The sequence below is a fragment of the Fringilla coelebs genome (assembly GCF_963513975.1).
Source record: "Fringilla coelebs genome assembly, chromosome: Z".
NCBI lineage: Eukaryota > Metazoa > Chordata > Aves > Passeriformes > Fringillidae > Fringilla > Fringilla coelebs.
Genome location: NC_140031.1, coordinates 53,686,974 through 53,700,806, shown reverse-complemented (window position 1 = coordinate 53,700,806; position 13,833 = coordinate 53,686,974). Strand labels below are relative to the sequence as shown.

At 37.9% G+C, this 13,833-nt stretch overlaps 1 protein-coding gene across 1 annotated transcript in view; it reads right to left on the bottom strand.

Moving 5' to 3' along the window:
* Positions 1-13,833, bottom strand: part of SNCAIP (synuclein alpha interacting protein) — an 86,000-nt gene that overhangs the window by 32,993 nt on the left and 39,174 nt on the right. The window contains exon 3 of the mRNA XM_084225268.1: positions 8,999-9,071. Within this exon, the coding sequence (XP_084081394.1) occupies positions 8,999-9,071 (73 nt within the window). The remainder of the gene's footprint in view (positions 1-8,998; positions 9,072-13,833) is intronic.

Below are 13,833 nucleotides of genomic sequence, written 5' to 3'. Positions count from 1 at the left end.
CTGGACACAGACATGGCTTAACCTGCTCTAGCCAACCTAAACAATTCTGTGATTCTCTGATCTAAAAATTAAGCCTACTTATTGAAAAGTGATGCTCCTTCTGAACTTCTCCTCTCTGTGCTGGGCTTCCCTGCCAAACTTTCCATCCCGTATATGTATAACCTGTGTACACTCCACATCCACATCCACATCCACATCCACATCCACATCCACACCTATAGCTCTGGACCTTCCAGACAATTATTTCAGTGCACTGCAGGATAGTTTGACCAGTGAATCTGACTTGAGAGAAGGGAAGGAGCTCAAGTCAACTAAACTCTTAATCCTACTGAACTTGAACTCAATCCTACTGAATTTGTACTCTTTCAGAAATAGTCCCATCTGGTAATATTGATGATCTTCATAATAAGTGGAATTCTGCCATATAGTTTTCTTTCTCTTGTTATTTTCAGTTGAGGGACAGCACTAAAACCATAAAAGCATTTAGGCAGTTACTACGCCCCTTTCAATGTACACTAAGAGTTAATGCAGTCTAAAAGTAAAGAATACTGTTTAAACAAAGCAGATTTATAACATGTGCTAACTGCATATCAGTGGGATCTAATTTGTGGTCAAAACACACAATTTGCCATGAACACCTTCCTAAGGAAACAGATATATACACTTACAGTGCAACATTAATATCTGAAGCAAAAGATTAGTATGGCTTAGTAGTTATGGATTTCTGAAAATTACATTAATACTTTTGGAAGTGCTTAAGAAAACATTTCCGAAGAAGAAATAAAAATAATAATAATCAAAAGGCATGTAACTTAGTGGGCCAATACAAAGAACGCACTGTACTGACTTATTTATGTATTGTATAAGATTCTAGGTTCAAAGGCCTACACTTTTATGTTGGTTTTATTTACATGTGAAATTTTTTCCAAGTGATACAGGGAAATGGATACCATATGTTTCCCAGCTGTTTTGTTCTGACAGGAACTATTAAGCACTCAGTATGGAAATGAATTCTGTCTGAGTTTTATGAAAACAGTGCTTTCAACACAGGGGTCTAGACAGAGGAAAAGGCATCAACATTTTGTTTGTCGTCACTTTATTTAAGTTTACATTTATTTTGTTGCTTCACTTTCTCCACTTTTTAACTTTAATAACATGCATTTACATAAACCACTGTAAAATCAAGCACTGAGAAGAAGCAATGATGTTTGTTACAAATCTGCCTCAGATAATTGTGAAGTCATGTACTTCTCCTTTTTTTCATTAAAGTTAGAGCAGAGTAAGGTACTTTCATTTTTCATTGTTTTTTTTACCAGCAACTCCTTAAAACACAGCTTTTCCAGGGAAAACTGAAACACCAAATACTGCTAATGTCAGTTAGCAATATTTTTACTGACTTAAAAACATTCTCTTCACTTAACTGAGATGACGAATTTCCACTGTTTTTAATAAAGGATTAGAACATAGCATTTAACCATATAGTTGAAGGGACAAAGGCAAGTCAGACTAGCAGACACAGTATTTTCTTTGTGCCATTTCCTCCTGGGGAGCTGCATCAGCCCTTAGGCAGTTAGAGCATGATTTCCCTCTACTTGACACTGCAGCCATAGCCCAGAGCGGACCAGGACACGGCTTGAATCTCTTTCTTTCTGCTTTCAGATGCTTGTTTTCTGAAGAAGCAAAATCAAGTGTTGCCTATAGCTCCCAAAGCACCAGCACCACAGGAGTTATGCTGAGTAGTCTTAAACAGCTGCTCCAGAGGAAAAGCCTCTTGCTCATCTCTCCATACTTATGAACTCAGACAGGGGCCATTAAAAGTCTGGGTCAAATAAATACTGTGTGATTATTTTATAAACAACAGTAAAAGATGGCCTGAGTTTAAGGCAGGGGGCTAGAATGTGGAGCAGCTAGTTTGATTCCAGAATCTGACAAATAATTCTGGTAGACTAAAAGATGATGAAATTTTTTTTTTCCTAACTATGTGTCAAACTTTTCCCAAACTTTTACTCATTCAATAAGAGCCTTGGATAATTCTACTGTTGTATTACTGAGGCAAAAAGAGTGAGGAACACAAAAATCAGACTTCTTTTGCATTGGTAAGGAAGTGTTAGTTGCCTGATAGACCTGAGGTGTCAAAATATTTCTTTGGCACAAAAAAAACCTTTATCTGACAAAGACCTGCAAGGGCCAGATTTGCAGATATAGTTCCTCACCAAATATTGTGCTCTATTTTTTGTTTTTCTTTTTTTGAGGAACACAAAATGCAAATGAGTCCAGAGGCCTGCAGGCTTATTAACAGGTTTCCTTATATATTTATTTACTTAGAGATGTCCTAGAACTACTGGGGGCAAATAAGCAGAAAAGGGGACAACTAGGAAGCAACTTATCTTTCAATATAATCCCCACCTGATTCTATTTTCAGGGATAAAAATTGATCCTTATAACCTGTTTCCAGTTGGAAGCATCTGTTGACTTTAAGGTATTTTTCAATAATCTCTGTGTCTAGAGGATGGTGAGAGGTGGAGTTTTATCTGGCCTACAAGCATCTGTAGAACTACAGGGTAACTGAGTTTTCTCCAAACATCAAGATAACTCATGCACAGATGAAATTTTACACTTGTGACAGGCAGTTTCTGTGATACTTGAGTCCAGTGCCAAACACCAAAATGCCTCTAAATTGTCCTAGGTATAATGAAAACATGAGCATCATGTTTTACTTTAAGAAAGTTTGTGAATAGCATTGACAACTGCCTATACTTTTTTAAATGCGGTATTTCAACACATTGCTCACACAATATTAGGAGGGGACCTGCAGCAAATCTATGCAGTTTCATATTTGGGGTTTTACTGTCATCTGAAAGAAATGCCTGAGCTTCTCCCTTGTGATATGCCTTCAGCAGAGACTTGAATCAAATAAGACCCACATTAATTCCAGGTCCAGATAAAGCACTGTGATTCTGACTTTGTATACAGGTGCTGAGGTGCTGACCACACTAGGGAAACTTTCCAAAAACTCATTTTTGTTATCACCAATTTTTTGCCAACGCTTACAGAAGTACGTGGGCTCCATGTGATAGAGGAAGGGATGTCTCTTACAAATCAGTGGATAATCAGAGCGAGATCTGAGTATCTATTTACTCCTTTATTAATATCACAAAATTCATATTTAACTGAATTCATTTTGACTGAAGGTGGCACTGTTTTACAGTTTTAATGTATCAATAACCTGTACCAGGAATATATACTGGAGTTCTTTAACATAAACTCTTATAGCATGAGAACCTCAATTGGACAACCCTGCACAGATAAAAATGGAGAGGGTTTGCTCCCATTCAAGTGGAATTTCAAGTCACTCTAAAGAAGAAAGGAAGAGTAAAGAGTATACAGGGTAAATAATAATTAATGGTTTTAAATAACAGTGCATCTTTTCCAGGTAATTCAAACATTTTGTGTCTCAGTGAATGAATATTTTTTTCTTATCTTGGCTTGAGTAAGAATAATACAAAAGCTGTCATTCTCAAATAGATAATAAAGGAAAGGCAAAGAAAATTTGGATATTAATAAATTTAGTTTACTCTTGTATAGAGTGATCTATGGATGTAAAAGGAAGATAGCAAACAAAGGTCTAATGAAAAATCAGAAGAGATCATTCTGGCACAAAATGTGTGAAAAAAGAAGAGGGAGGATGCAAAAATTTGGTAGGAAAAGTAGTTATATGTAGCCAGCACAATTGTTTTTTAACTAAGAAAATTCTTCAGTATTCTACCAAGGAATGATCCAACCAGTATTTTATTGTTTCAGACATATTTACCTGGGAGATATTTGGAGAGTATATCTCGAATATAGAATACAAGTCTGTGAAACTGTTGGTTTTTAACACTGCTTCCAAATGAAGTTTTACTTTATTTTCTCATACAACTAAAAACTACCAAGAGCTTGAGACAAAAATTGAAATTTTGTGCTCATTCATTTATTTTTCTCAATTAGGAAACTAATACTTTGAATAATTTTTCAAATGGCAGTTTCTTTGGGAATGAACCAAGCAGTGTAGAAGGATAACTGCTGGGCATTAAAAGTGAATTTGTTTTTACCAACCAGTGAATAAAGATCCAGAGTAGTATATTGCCTTCATTTGAAACAGCCATTTAATGACAACTGAAAGTTGTCACAGATGACAGAATATACTATGAATGACATGGTTCAGTGAAGCTTGTTGAACACTGTTGTCTTGAATCATTTGTTCAAGTGTCCTTACAAAATTTGCCCAGAAAGAATGCAACCAATTTCATGCTTAATAACAAAAGCATAAAGGACTGATTTCTGTTTCAGTTCATCAGTCTATATTAAACAATGCTGGAAATCAATGGGCACTCTGGCTAACACTTCATTTCAGGAAAAATGTGCTAGTTTGGTCCATTTCTAAACCACACTCTTAAATTTTTTATCTTTGAAGATAAAGAAAATTACAGAATCACAGAATATTCTGAGTTGGAAGGGATCCACGTGGATCATTGAGTCCAGTTCTTAAGTGAATGGCCTGTACAAGGCTTAAATCCAGAGTCTTGGAGTTAATGAGTACCTTGCTCTAAACAGCTGAGACAATGTTCACCTTAGTGATTATTACGCTACCTAAAAAATCGTTATATTGATGCGTGATTGTAGGAAAAACTATTACAGTCCCTTAATCACAGTTTTATTGTGGATAAATAATGATTTTCCCTGCAATTTTTTGCCAATACTCTATCTCTTTCCTTGGGGTACTGACACATATATATCTGCTCCAAGGATCCCTTGAAACTTTCCTGAGTCAGAATTCCGTAAATCCAAGGACTCAGAGAAGTCATAAGAGACTTGGATGCAGGACTTGAAGGAATACTAAGGAAGCTTGCAGATGATACAAAATTAGGAGTAGCTGGTTACTCCCTCTGAAGACAGAGAGGCACTGCAGAGAGACCTTGACAGATCAGAGGCAACCACCAACTGTATGAAGCTTAAGAAGGGAAAGTGCTGCATTCTGCTCCTCAGATAGGGTAACCCTGGATGAACGGACAGACAGGGGAATGAGAGGCTGGAGAGCAGAGCCATGGAGAGGGACCTGGGGGTCCTGGGGTTGATGACAAGGTGAACCTGAGCCCGCAGTGCCCTGGCAGCCAGGAGGGCCCCGTGCCCTGGGGGCATCAGGCACAGCATCACAGCCGGGCAAGGGAGGGGATTGTCCTGCCCTGCTCTGCTCTGGGGCAGCCTCACCTCGAGGGCTGGGGGCAGCTCTGGGTGCCACAACACAAAAAGACATTGAGCTGCCAGAGAGTGTCCAAAGGAGCCACGAGGATGGGGAAGGGCCTTGGGGTGAAGCCGTGTGGGGGTGGCTGAGGTGACCTGGTCTGCTCAGCCTGGAGGAGACTGAGGGCAGAGCTCATTCCAATTCTGCAGTTTCCTCATGAGGGAAAGCAGAGAGGAGGCACTGATCTCTTCTCTGTGGCGACCAGTGACAGGATCCAGGAGAATGGCATGAAACTCTGCCAGGGGAGGTTTAGGTTTGATTCTAGGAAAAGTTCTTCACCCAGAGGGTGGCTGGGCACTGGAACAGGCTCCCCAGAGAAGTGGTCAAAGCACTAACCCAACAGAGTTCAAGAAGTGTTTGGTCAATGCTCTCAGACACATAGGGTGTCTCTTGGGGTGTCCTGCGCAGGACCAGGAGTTGGATTTTGATGATCCTTGTGGGTACCTTCCAACTCAGCATGTTCTGTGATTCTGTGATTCTGAGACTATGCTGCTTCATGGCTGTCATGCACATCTTGCAAAAGAGCGAGGCAGGAGCAGGACCTTCCTAACAATACACTCCACCTGCCAGTGCTCCCCAGTAAAGGGAGGCTATGATGGCATTTCAAGGAGGAAAAACTACACATTGGGAAAACTTTCTAATACCTCCCTTTCCAAAAGAACACATAATCTGAGCAAAAGTTACAAGCCATCAGAAATAGTTAAATAGTTAGAAAAACCCAAAAAGTCTGCTGAAGGAATTATGTGAAATACTAGAGAAAACACACTGACTTCTAAACATCAGTACTTGCCCAGGATTAAAAGTGCTTGGAGTAATCTGAAAACAATGTAACCAAATACTTTCATATGTTACTAACTTATTATTCAACATTTACATGATAGGGGGAAAGAAAATTGGGGTGACAGGGCTATTTACCAAACTTATCTGCAAGCAATGAATAGTAACACTTCCATATTATTAGCCATATAGTTAGGAAACATAATACCATAACAAGGAACTGGTCTGGTTTACATCTGTTCTAACAATTCTGCTGGTGAAAATAGTTGCCTATACATATATATACATATACATATACATAATTATTTTTTCAAGTATAAATCCTAATCTTACTTCCTCTACAATTTTGTCTTAACTGTATTAGTGAACTAAATATTTTCCTGAGACAAAGATAACAGACAATTGCTTTTTAGATTATGACATGTCTTATCTATGGTCAACATTTGCTTAACTTTTAGTTCTTTTGAAAAAAAATTATTGGATAGCTACTTTCATAGTCCTCTCTTTTTTAAAGGAGAAATCCAACCTCTAACTAAGCAGGAGTCAGTATGAGGTAAAAAGCTGGATGAGCACTTTGTAAAACCTCTGAGTTTTTTTAGTTGTAATTACTTGAATTAACAGTGGAATGCAGATATAAATTAGCATGAATGCTTCATGCTATAGTATGAAAGATTTATTATATAATCAATTTTCATAAAAAATAGCACACATGATCAATGCTTTGGCAACCTTATTTTAATGATCTACGGTATAGGGAAGGCAAAAAACTGTGTCAAAAGCAACTGTGAAAAGTTATCAAATGGAGCTTTATATAACGTTGACTAATCCAGCCCTGTTGATATTTCAAGATACTTGAAATACTGAAGTCTGTACAGACATGTAAACTGATACAGTCCTGTTCAGCACAGTATTATTGCTCAGTAAATAAAGAGAGTAAAAATAAAAATATATCAGTACTATCTCCTATTCACCAAAATAAGTGGTAAGTAGCAAGAAAACGCAGCTTTTAGTACTGTTTCCCCTTTGCCAATACGACTATCAGCACAAAGGATCTCTTTTTTACTCAATACTATTAACCAATCTGCAATTAACTTCTAGCGGCGGACTCCCCAGAGCTACTACTGTCTTCCAGCAATCCCTGTATTTGCTTCTGTCCACTCCTTTTTAAGGGAATACATGAGTACTGATGTAGTTAAAATCATAATCAAACAATGTCCATCTGCAGAGGTAACCACAGAACAGGAGATACACACAGTGTGCTGCCAGCATCCCACAATCTAAAGGAAGAGCTCATACCAGTATTTCATCCTTACTATTGGACTACAATTCTCTTCATGACTACTACCTTAATTTTAAATGGAGAAAGAAGAATGGGAGGAGGAATATGGGAGAGAATGGTGGGAGCAATGAGGGATTAAATGCTATGGAGTATGGCAGGGAAGAAGGATGAGCAGAAGGGGGAAGAAGTGTGTGAAAATGAGGAAGGAGGAGAGAAGGAGGCAAGAGGAATGATAGAAGAGTGGGAGAAGAATAGTGTGGAGCAATAGTGTGACAATAGGAAAACAGGGAGAGTGGCAGTAAGAATGGGTAAGAAAGGAAGAAGACAGGAAGAAAGCGGGAAGGAAATGGAAAAAAGGGGGAAGATGGTAGGATGCAAGGGATGAGGAAGGGGGGAAGAACCAGCAAGAAGGAAGGAAGAAGACAGAAGAAAAGGGATAGGGATGAGACAGGGGAGAGATAGAAGGGTGGAAAGGAGTAGGATGGGAAGAAAGAGGGGAATATGCAGGGGAGGATGGAGGGGAGGATGGGGGGAGATTGGAGTAGGAGATAGGGCAGTTTGAGGGGGGTGCATCAGGAGTCTTCACCCACGACACTTCTGCCCTGCTCTTGCTTGCAACAAGTAATACTGTGTGTGCAATCACTGCTGTGCCCTGCGTAGGCAAGCAAGTATTGTGAAAGTGATATGCAAGTAAGTATTGTAAGGAGAGCTTTGCTTCTCTTTGTTGCCAAGGACAGTGACATGTGGTGACCTGGCCTCTAATAACTCTGTAAGAAGAAGTAGCAATCAGAAAGTTTCCACTTAAGTTAAACACAGTAGAAATTTTTAAAAGTCTGAAAGGAAATATAGACATTGAAGTTGCTGAAGTATAGCATGGTTCTTAAGTCCTTGTATCATCCCATCAATTCCAGATCCCCTGTTTCTGTTATAAAAGTACTTGATGAAACAACATTAACAAAAGTTCAATTAAAAGATCAAAAAAGCACAATAAACTTTTCATAGCTCGACAAAAATGCTTCTCTTACCAATTCATTTCTCCTCCATCAGGAAGAGAAAAATAAAAGCAGATTAATCTGATTTACAGAGTGAAAAACAATGCTGAATGCACTTTTTGTCAGGGGGCAGGGGGAAGGTCTCCAGCTGGTTCTCATCTATATGCCATGATTCTTCATTTAGTTTACACTATTAAACTAAAAAACTCTGCTTTAATCTTAACTATTACAGTATGCCTTAGAGTAGATTCTATCATGTAGCATCCTTGATACAGTTTCAGACTCTGGCAAAACATCATCCCTCAGACTGGTCGTGGCCATATGGGTAGTAAATGTATCCAACATTTTTTCATTGGCGCCTACATTATTACGTCTTGTCACCAATGGTTTCTCGGGTTTTCAAGTAAATTGTTGCACATACTGTGGTTTGGAGCTGCTGAGATGAAGCCCTACATTTATCTGTATACAGCCAAATCCTTTTTTGGAACTTTCTTTCCTTCTAATGAACTAACATCTGTTGAAAAAAAAGAAACTCATGTTTCCAGAACACTGTACATAAATGAGAAAAAACAAAACAACAGGACACTGCCAAGAAGTTATTGTTGCCAAATTGTACATGATTAAAACAAAGCCTAGAATATTATGGGTGGACAAAAACGGGCATCATACCTGATCTGTCTTCATTTTGTGAATCACACCTTCTACATAATTCTGGGATGGTCTTGAGAGAAGTTACAGAATACTGTAAAAAAGGAGAAAAAAATGTATAGAGGTAATAATTAAAAAAGACAAAAAGTAAGATTTTCAAGAGGTTCAAGGGTCATGGACACTAACTAAATCTACAAACCAAGGCTGCTTCTGGCAGTCTGATGCTCTTAGGTTGCATGAGAAAAGCAGATGGCCCCTGCTTTTGTCTCCCACCTGGAGACATATGAAACAGATTTTCAAAGCCAGAGCAAAGCACCTCCTCACCTCAGATTTCTCCTTCCTGCAGGTCACCATTACTCAAGGCACAAACACAATGTGAGACACATTGGGAGGTCAAACCACATTCAGGCTTCAAGGGACTCACTTTGCCCATCTGTGCACCTTTATGGTGCTGCACTGCAACAATTAATATGCTTAAAAATTACAATTCAAGCTGTCACAAACCAATATGTAAAAGGGATGTAGAATATCTGTGCTGCAGAGATTTTATTTCAGAGCGGGGGTGTGTACCCACACATATCAGACAACAGGCTCACTTCTCTAATCTGGGCTTTATTAAAGTAAACTTGCACTATTATTTTGATGTAAATAAAATATTTACAAAATAAAACACGTCTAATATGAATCAGCATGCTATTCTCCACATTAACAATTCAAAAATGGGGATAAAAAACCAACGTGCCATAGGTATTTTACTAAACAGAATTTTTTAGTTTATATATTTGTGTAATACCTTTAGAAAGACATAGGATCCAATGTTAAAAACCATTCTGACATGCACTTGTTTTATAGCAAGTCTTTCTTAATCAAATGCTTAAATGTTACAGGAATCTCCATTTAAACAAATTAAAATCATTATGTTTGTGAAACAAATATCAATTACTCTGCTTATACAAAAAAAGACCCTGTAAAAACAGTATTTTGGAAACTTAAATAGAAAAAAAAAGCATTTAGGATTAGCACAACTGAAATTTTTCTAAGAATACAAAAATGCCATATGTTTGCAAAGAAGCAGATATTTTTAGTTGGTGTGCTGTTGACCAATGAAGCAAAACAACTACATATAAAACCATATAAACTTTCCACACAAAAAAAAAGAAATGGTGATACTTTGTCTTGGGTTTTGCTGACAGTTTGTCATTCGGTGTTTGACATGTTTTTAAAGCACAGCTGGCAATCTCCTTCAAAATAATCTAAATTCAAGCCCATGTGACCAATTGCAGAGTAATGTACTTTCCTGGTGCAAGTTTAAGACTGTTACTCAAATGACTGTAGTTACTTCATTAAGCCTAGAAAACCTCCCAGGCCCGACTTCTTCCCTTGCCGACCTAATTCAGCGATGTATTGAGAAACCTCAACCACAAGAAGAAATCCTCGTAAGTATTCCCAGGATCAACAGTGAACTTATTAATTAAAATGTGTAGCAGCACGCCAGAACTACCCAGTGATTCCAATCCCCATTACACAAGGGGCTGTCTATAAGGCTGTGACTGCTTCAGGATATGACAGCCTAAAGCAAAAAAGAACAGAGCTGAGACAGAGAGAAAGATGCTACTAAAGACAAATTAATACATGGAAAAACACCATGTGCTCTGCTTCACTTTAGTTATTGTTTAATAAAGCCTGAGCTGTTAAGCTATACATCTTGCTATTTCAGCACAAAGACTTAGAATGCAATGTTGAACTGGTCTAGTAAGACTCTTAAAAGAATCCAAGGAGCATGTCTCCAAGGAATATGGTAGCTTCACAAGACCAGCTGTTGCAGTTTAAACTATTACACAGTTTGTAATTCAATTAGAAAGAGGCCTTTTGTATTCTATTGCTATGTATTTTGTCAGGCAACTTCAAAAACAGAAAGCTGTCTTTCTTTTCGTCTTTTTCCTGTTCTTTCTTGGAAAACAAGATTTTTTTCTGTTTCAACATTGCTCCAAAATGTATTCGGTTAGTCATCCCACCACCAAAAATCTATTGAATGTTTATAAATTAGTTATTCATTTTAATAATATTGGTTTGATTTTATTAACAGATTTCCTCCCACTGACCTCTGTTCTCAAGAATACTTCTGCAATTTACATTTCTGCCTTTTGTATTTTGTGGTTAAAATGTAAAGAATCAGCTTTTTGGTCCACGAAAAAAATAAAATTACTTTTTCAAGTGGACCTTTCCCAACCAAAAAAAACAATCCATTCCCAGCTCTCCCAACTAGAACTGATTTCTCACATACCTAGCTACAGTTCTAATAATCAGTAATGCTTTCTAGCTTTTCTTCAACTGTAAATTTCAAGGTTACACAGGACATCACAAGAAGTTGAGATTGCAACCCTTCCTTGGAACAGAATTTAAGACGTAATGCTTATTCAACTGCATTTAAAATTAATTACTTCCAACTCTTCATTCAATAATTTCAAAAAATTTTTTGCATGCAAAATTAAACACCACTTCTCATGTTTCACCATGGGAGTAACCACTTCAGCCAGAGCTGAGGGCCATGCCCAAGGGCATGACTGACAGTGTAAGAGAAGAACACATCCTGTTACTTCCTCAGTCAATGCTTTCAGTGATCTTTGGTATTTAATTAAAGTCTCTTGTGGTTGATGGTGACATTCAGTAGTGAACCAAGAGCTTGTTCCTAAGATAACACATGTAATGGAATTTTTGATTACTGTTTGAGGTCTGGGTTCCTCAAAGGCCTGCTGAAATAGTGAATCCTAATAAGCCCCAAAAGAACTTTGTAAGATGGAAGAGCAGCAGCAACAGCTAATGAGACAAGAAGCAGCAGCAAGCATTCCATACAAATGCAACATATTCCCAGATATTTTTCCAACAGACACCGCTAAGTCAGGGAAAAATGGGACTTCCTGATAATACAATAACATTTGTTCATTATGTAACACTGCACTACAGAATCTGAATTAATGCCAATGTCAACCTTTCAAATTTCACATAGTTTTCAAATTTTAATACAATGAATTTTAAATAAAACACATGAGAAAAAATATCTTTAATAGGGCTGTTCTGCTCTGTGCCACTTGTCCACCACTTGCACATGCACATATGTTCTAGAAGTACCAGAAAGAAGAAATAACTGATTATGAGTAGTAGCAGAGAAATATTACAGAAAATAGTAAAAACCTCAAGTAAATTAGAATCAAAAGTTACTTTTCAACATTCTGCTGTATCCAAAATGGAGCCAAAGTTCAAAGTTGTATGCATAGTGTGACTCTCAGACTACATTGTGATAACCATGACACCCCCAAAGCATGAAGGACCACGTCCAACTGTTTGCAGTATCAGAACTCAAATAATTTACTGCCACCAATGACTCTGTCCTGATCCTAAAGGCAGAGCTCTTTGTTTCCATTTTGTTACTGAAAACAGACACCTTCCCCCATTGCAGCAGTTTTTTCCAAGTGTGTCCAAGTCAATAGTCTCACTGCAGTTTATTTGTGATAGTGGAAAAAAAAAGTGTCATTGATAAAAAAAACCTATTAAATTAATGACTTTACAATGCATTTTCTTAATAATTTATTAACTGCGCAATGCCATCATATTTCTGAGACATTTATTTGAAAATAGCAAGATATATTGAGAAAAGTAAAGGAACAATACTTGGCTTGATGTTGCAGGAAGATTTTTCTCAAGAGTAGTGTCAATTTAAGCAGCTTCCAAACAAAAAAACAGGGAAGGAAAGAGATTAGACTGGTATGGTGCATGTGGGAAATATCACCTCCTCAAACTAAATGTCTTTCTTACACCTGTGATGAACACTGGAGCACTAGTTAAGTTATTTGTGCTACATGTTGTGCATTTTATATAGACACTCATGTTATTCTTCCCTTTAGCTTAAAAGGGGACCTATGGAGACCCCTACTAACACTGTCAGGGGTACAAAATGTCTGAAACTAACACTTCCTATGAACAACCTAGTGGACATCTGCATTTTGCTTCATTCTGAAATGGGAGACAGGAAGAAAAGAGAGATGCAAGAGGGAGCTTCAGCTGGATGGTAAATGAATCAATCTGCTGCAGCTAATGATTGTGCCTGCACAGCAATGTAGGACCCTACACACTGAGCCCAGCAGGACTGGTGGCTGGGTAGGCAAAGTCTGGTTGTGTGTAAGCCTGAGGGGTGACCCAGCTCTTCCTGTGGGCAAGGAAGAGTGCTCTCTGTTGAATATAGGGGAAGCTAGCAACTTGGGCATACTCCTGACCACACATAGCCTACGTCTTCCCTGCCAGGCAAGGATTCACAAGAAGTTTTTAAAGCTGTTCCAAAATTCTTGATGATTCAACAGCTGTTTACTTGGATTTGAACTCAATTACTGCACTTGCATTTCACAAACCTTTAAATCAGGCGCAGTCTCACACTGGAACAACTGAGCCTGCCTTTCATTCATACAGAGCTGAGAAAATGATCAGAGCAATTCTCTAAGCACTCAATCTCTAACAGTTTACAAGTGTCTTAGCATAAGGAACTCTGGTTACGATGAGGTTATCTTGTACTATTTCTGTAAACCAAAAAATAAAATTGTTTCAATTTCCTCAATTTGCTAGTGCACTATAAATCCTGCATTCCAACCAAAGGGTTAGGAAACCTTCAGGTAACCATACCAACAGCATAAAAGTTCAGGGCAGGAATAAATTTATAGTCAAAATCAGGTGAAATAGCAAAAAGGTGAAACATAGCAAAGAGCATAAAACATACACTTGACAATGTACTATCGTTTAATGAATCCTAAAGAGCTTTTATTTCCCCTTTCCCTTCTGTAAGCAGTTAATAATGAAGAAATAAATGA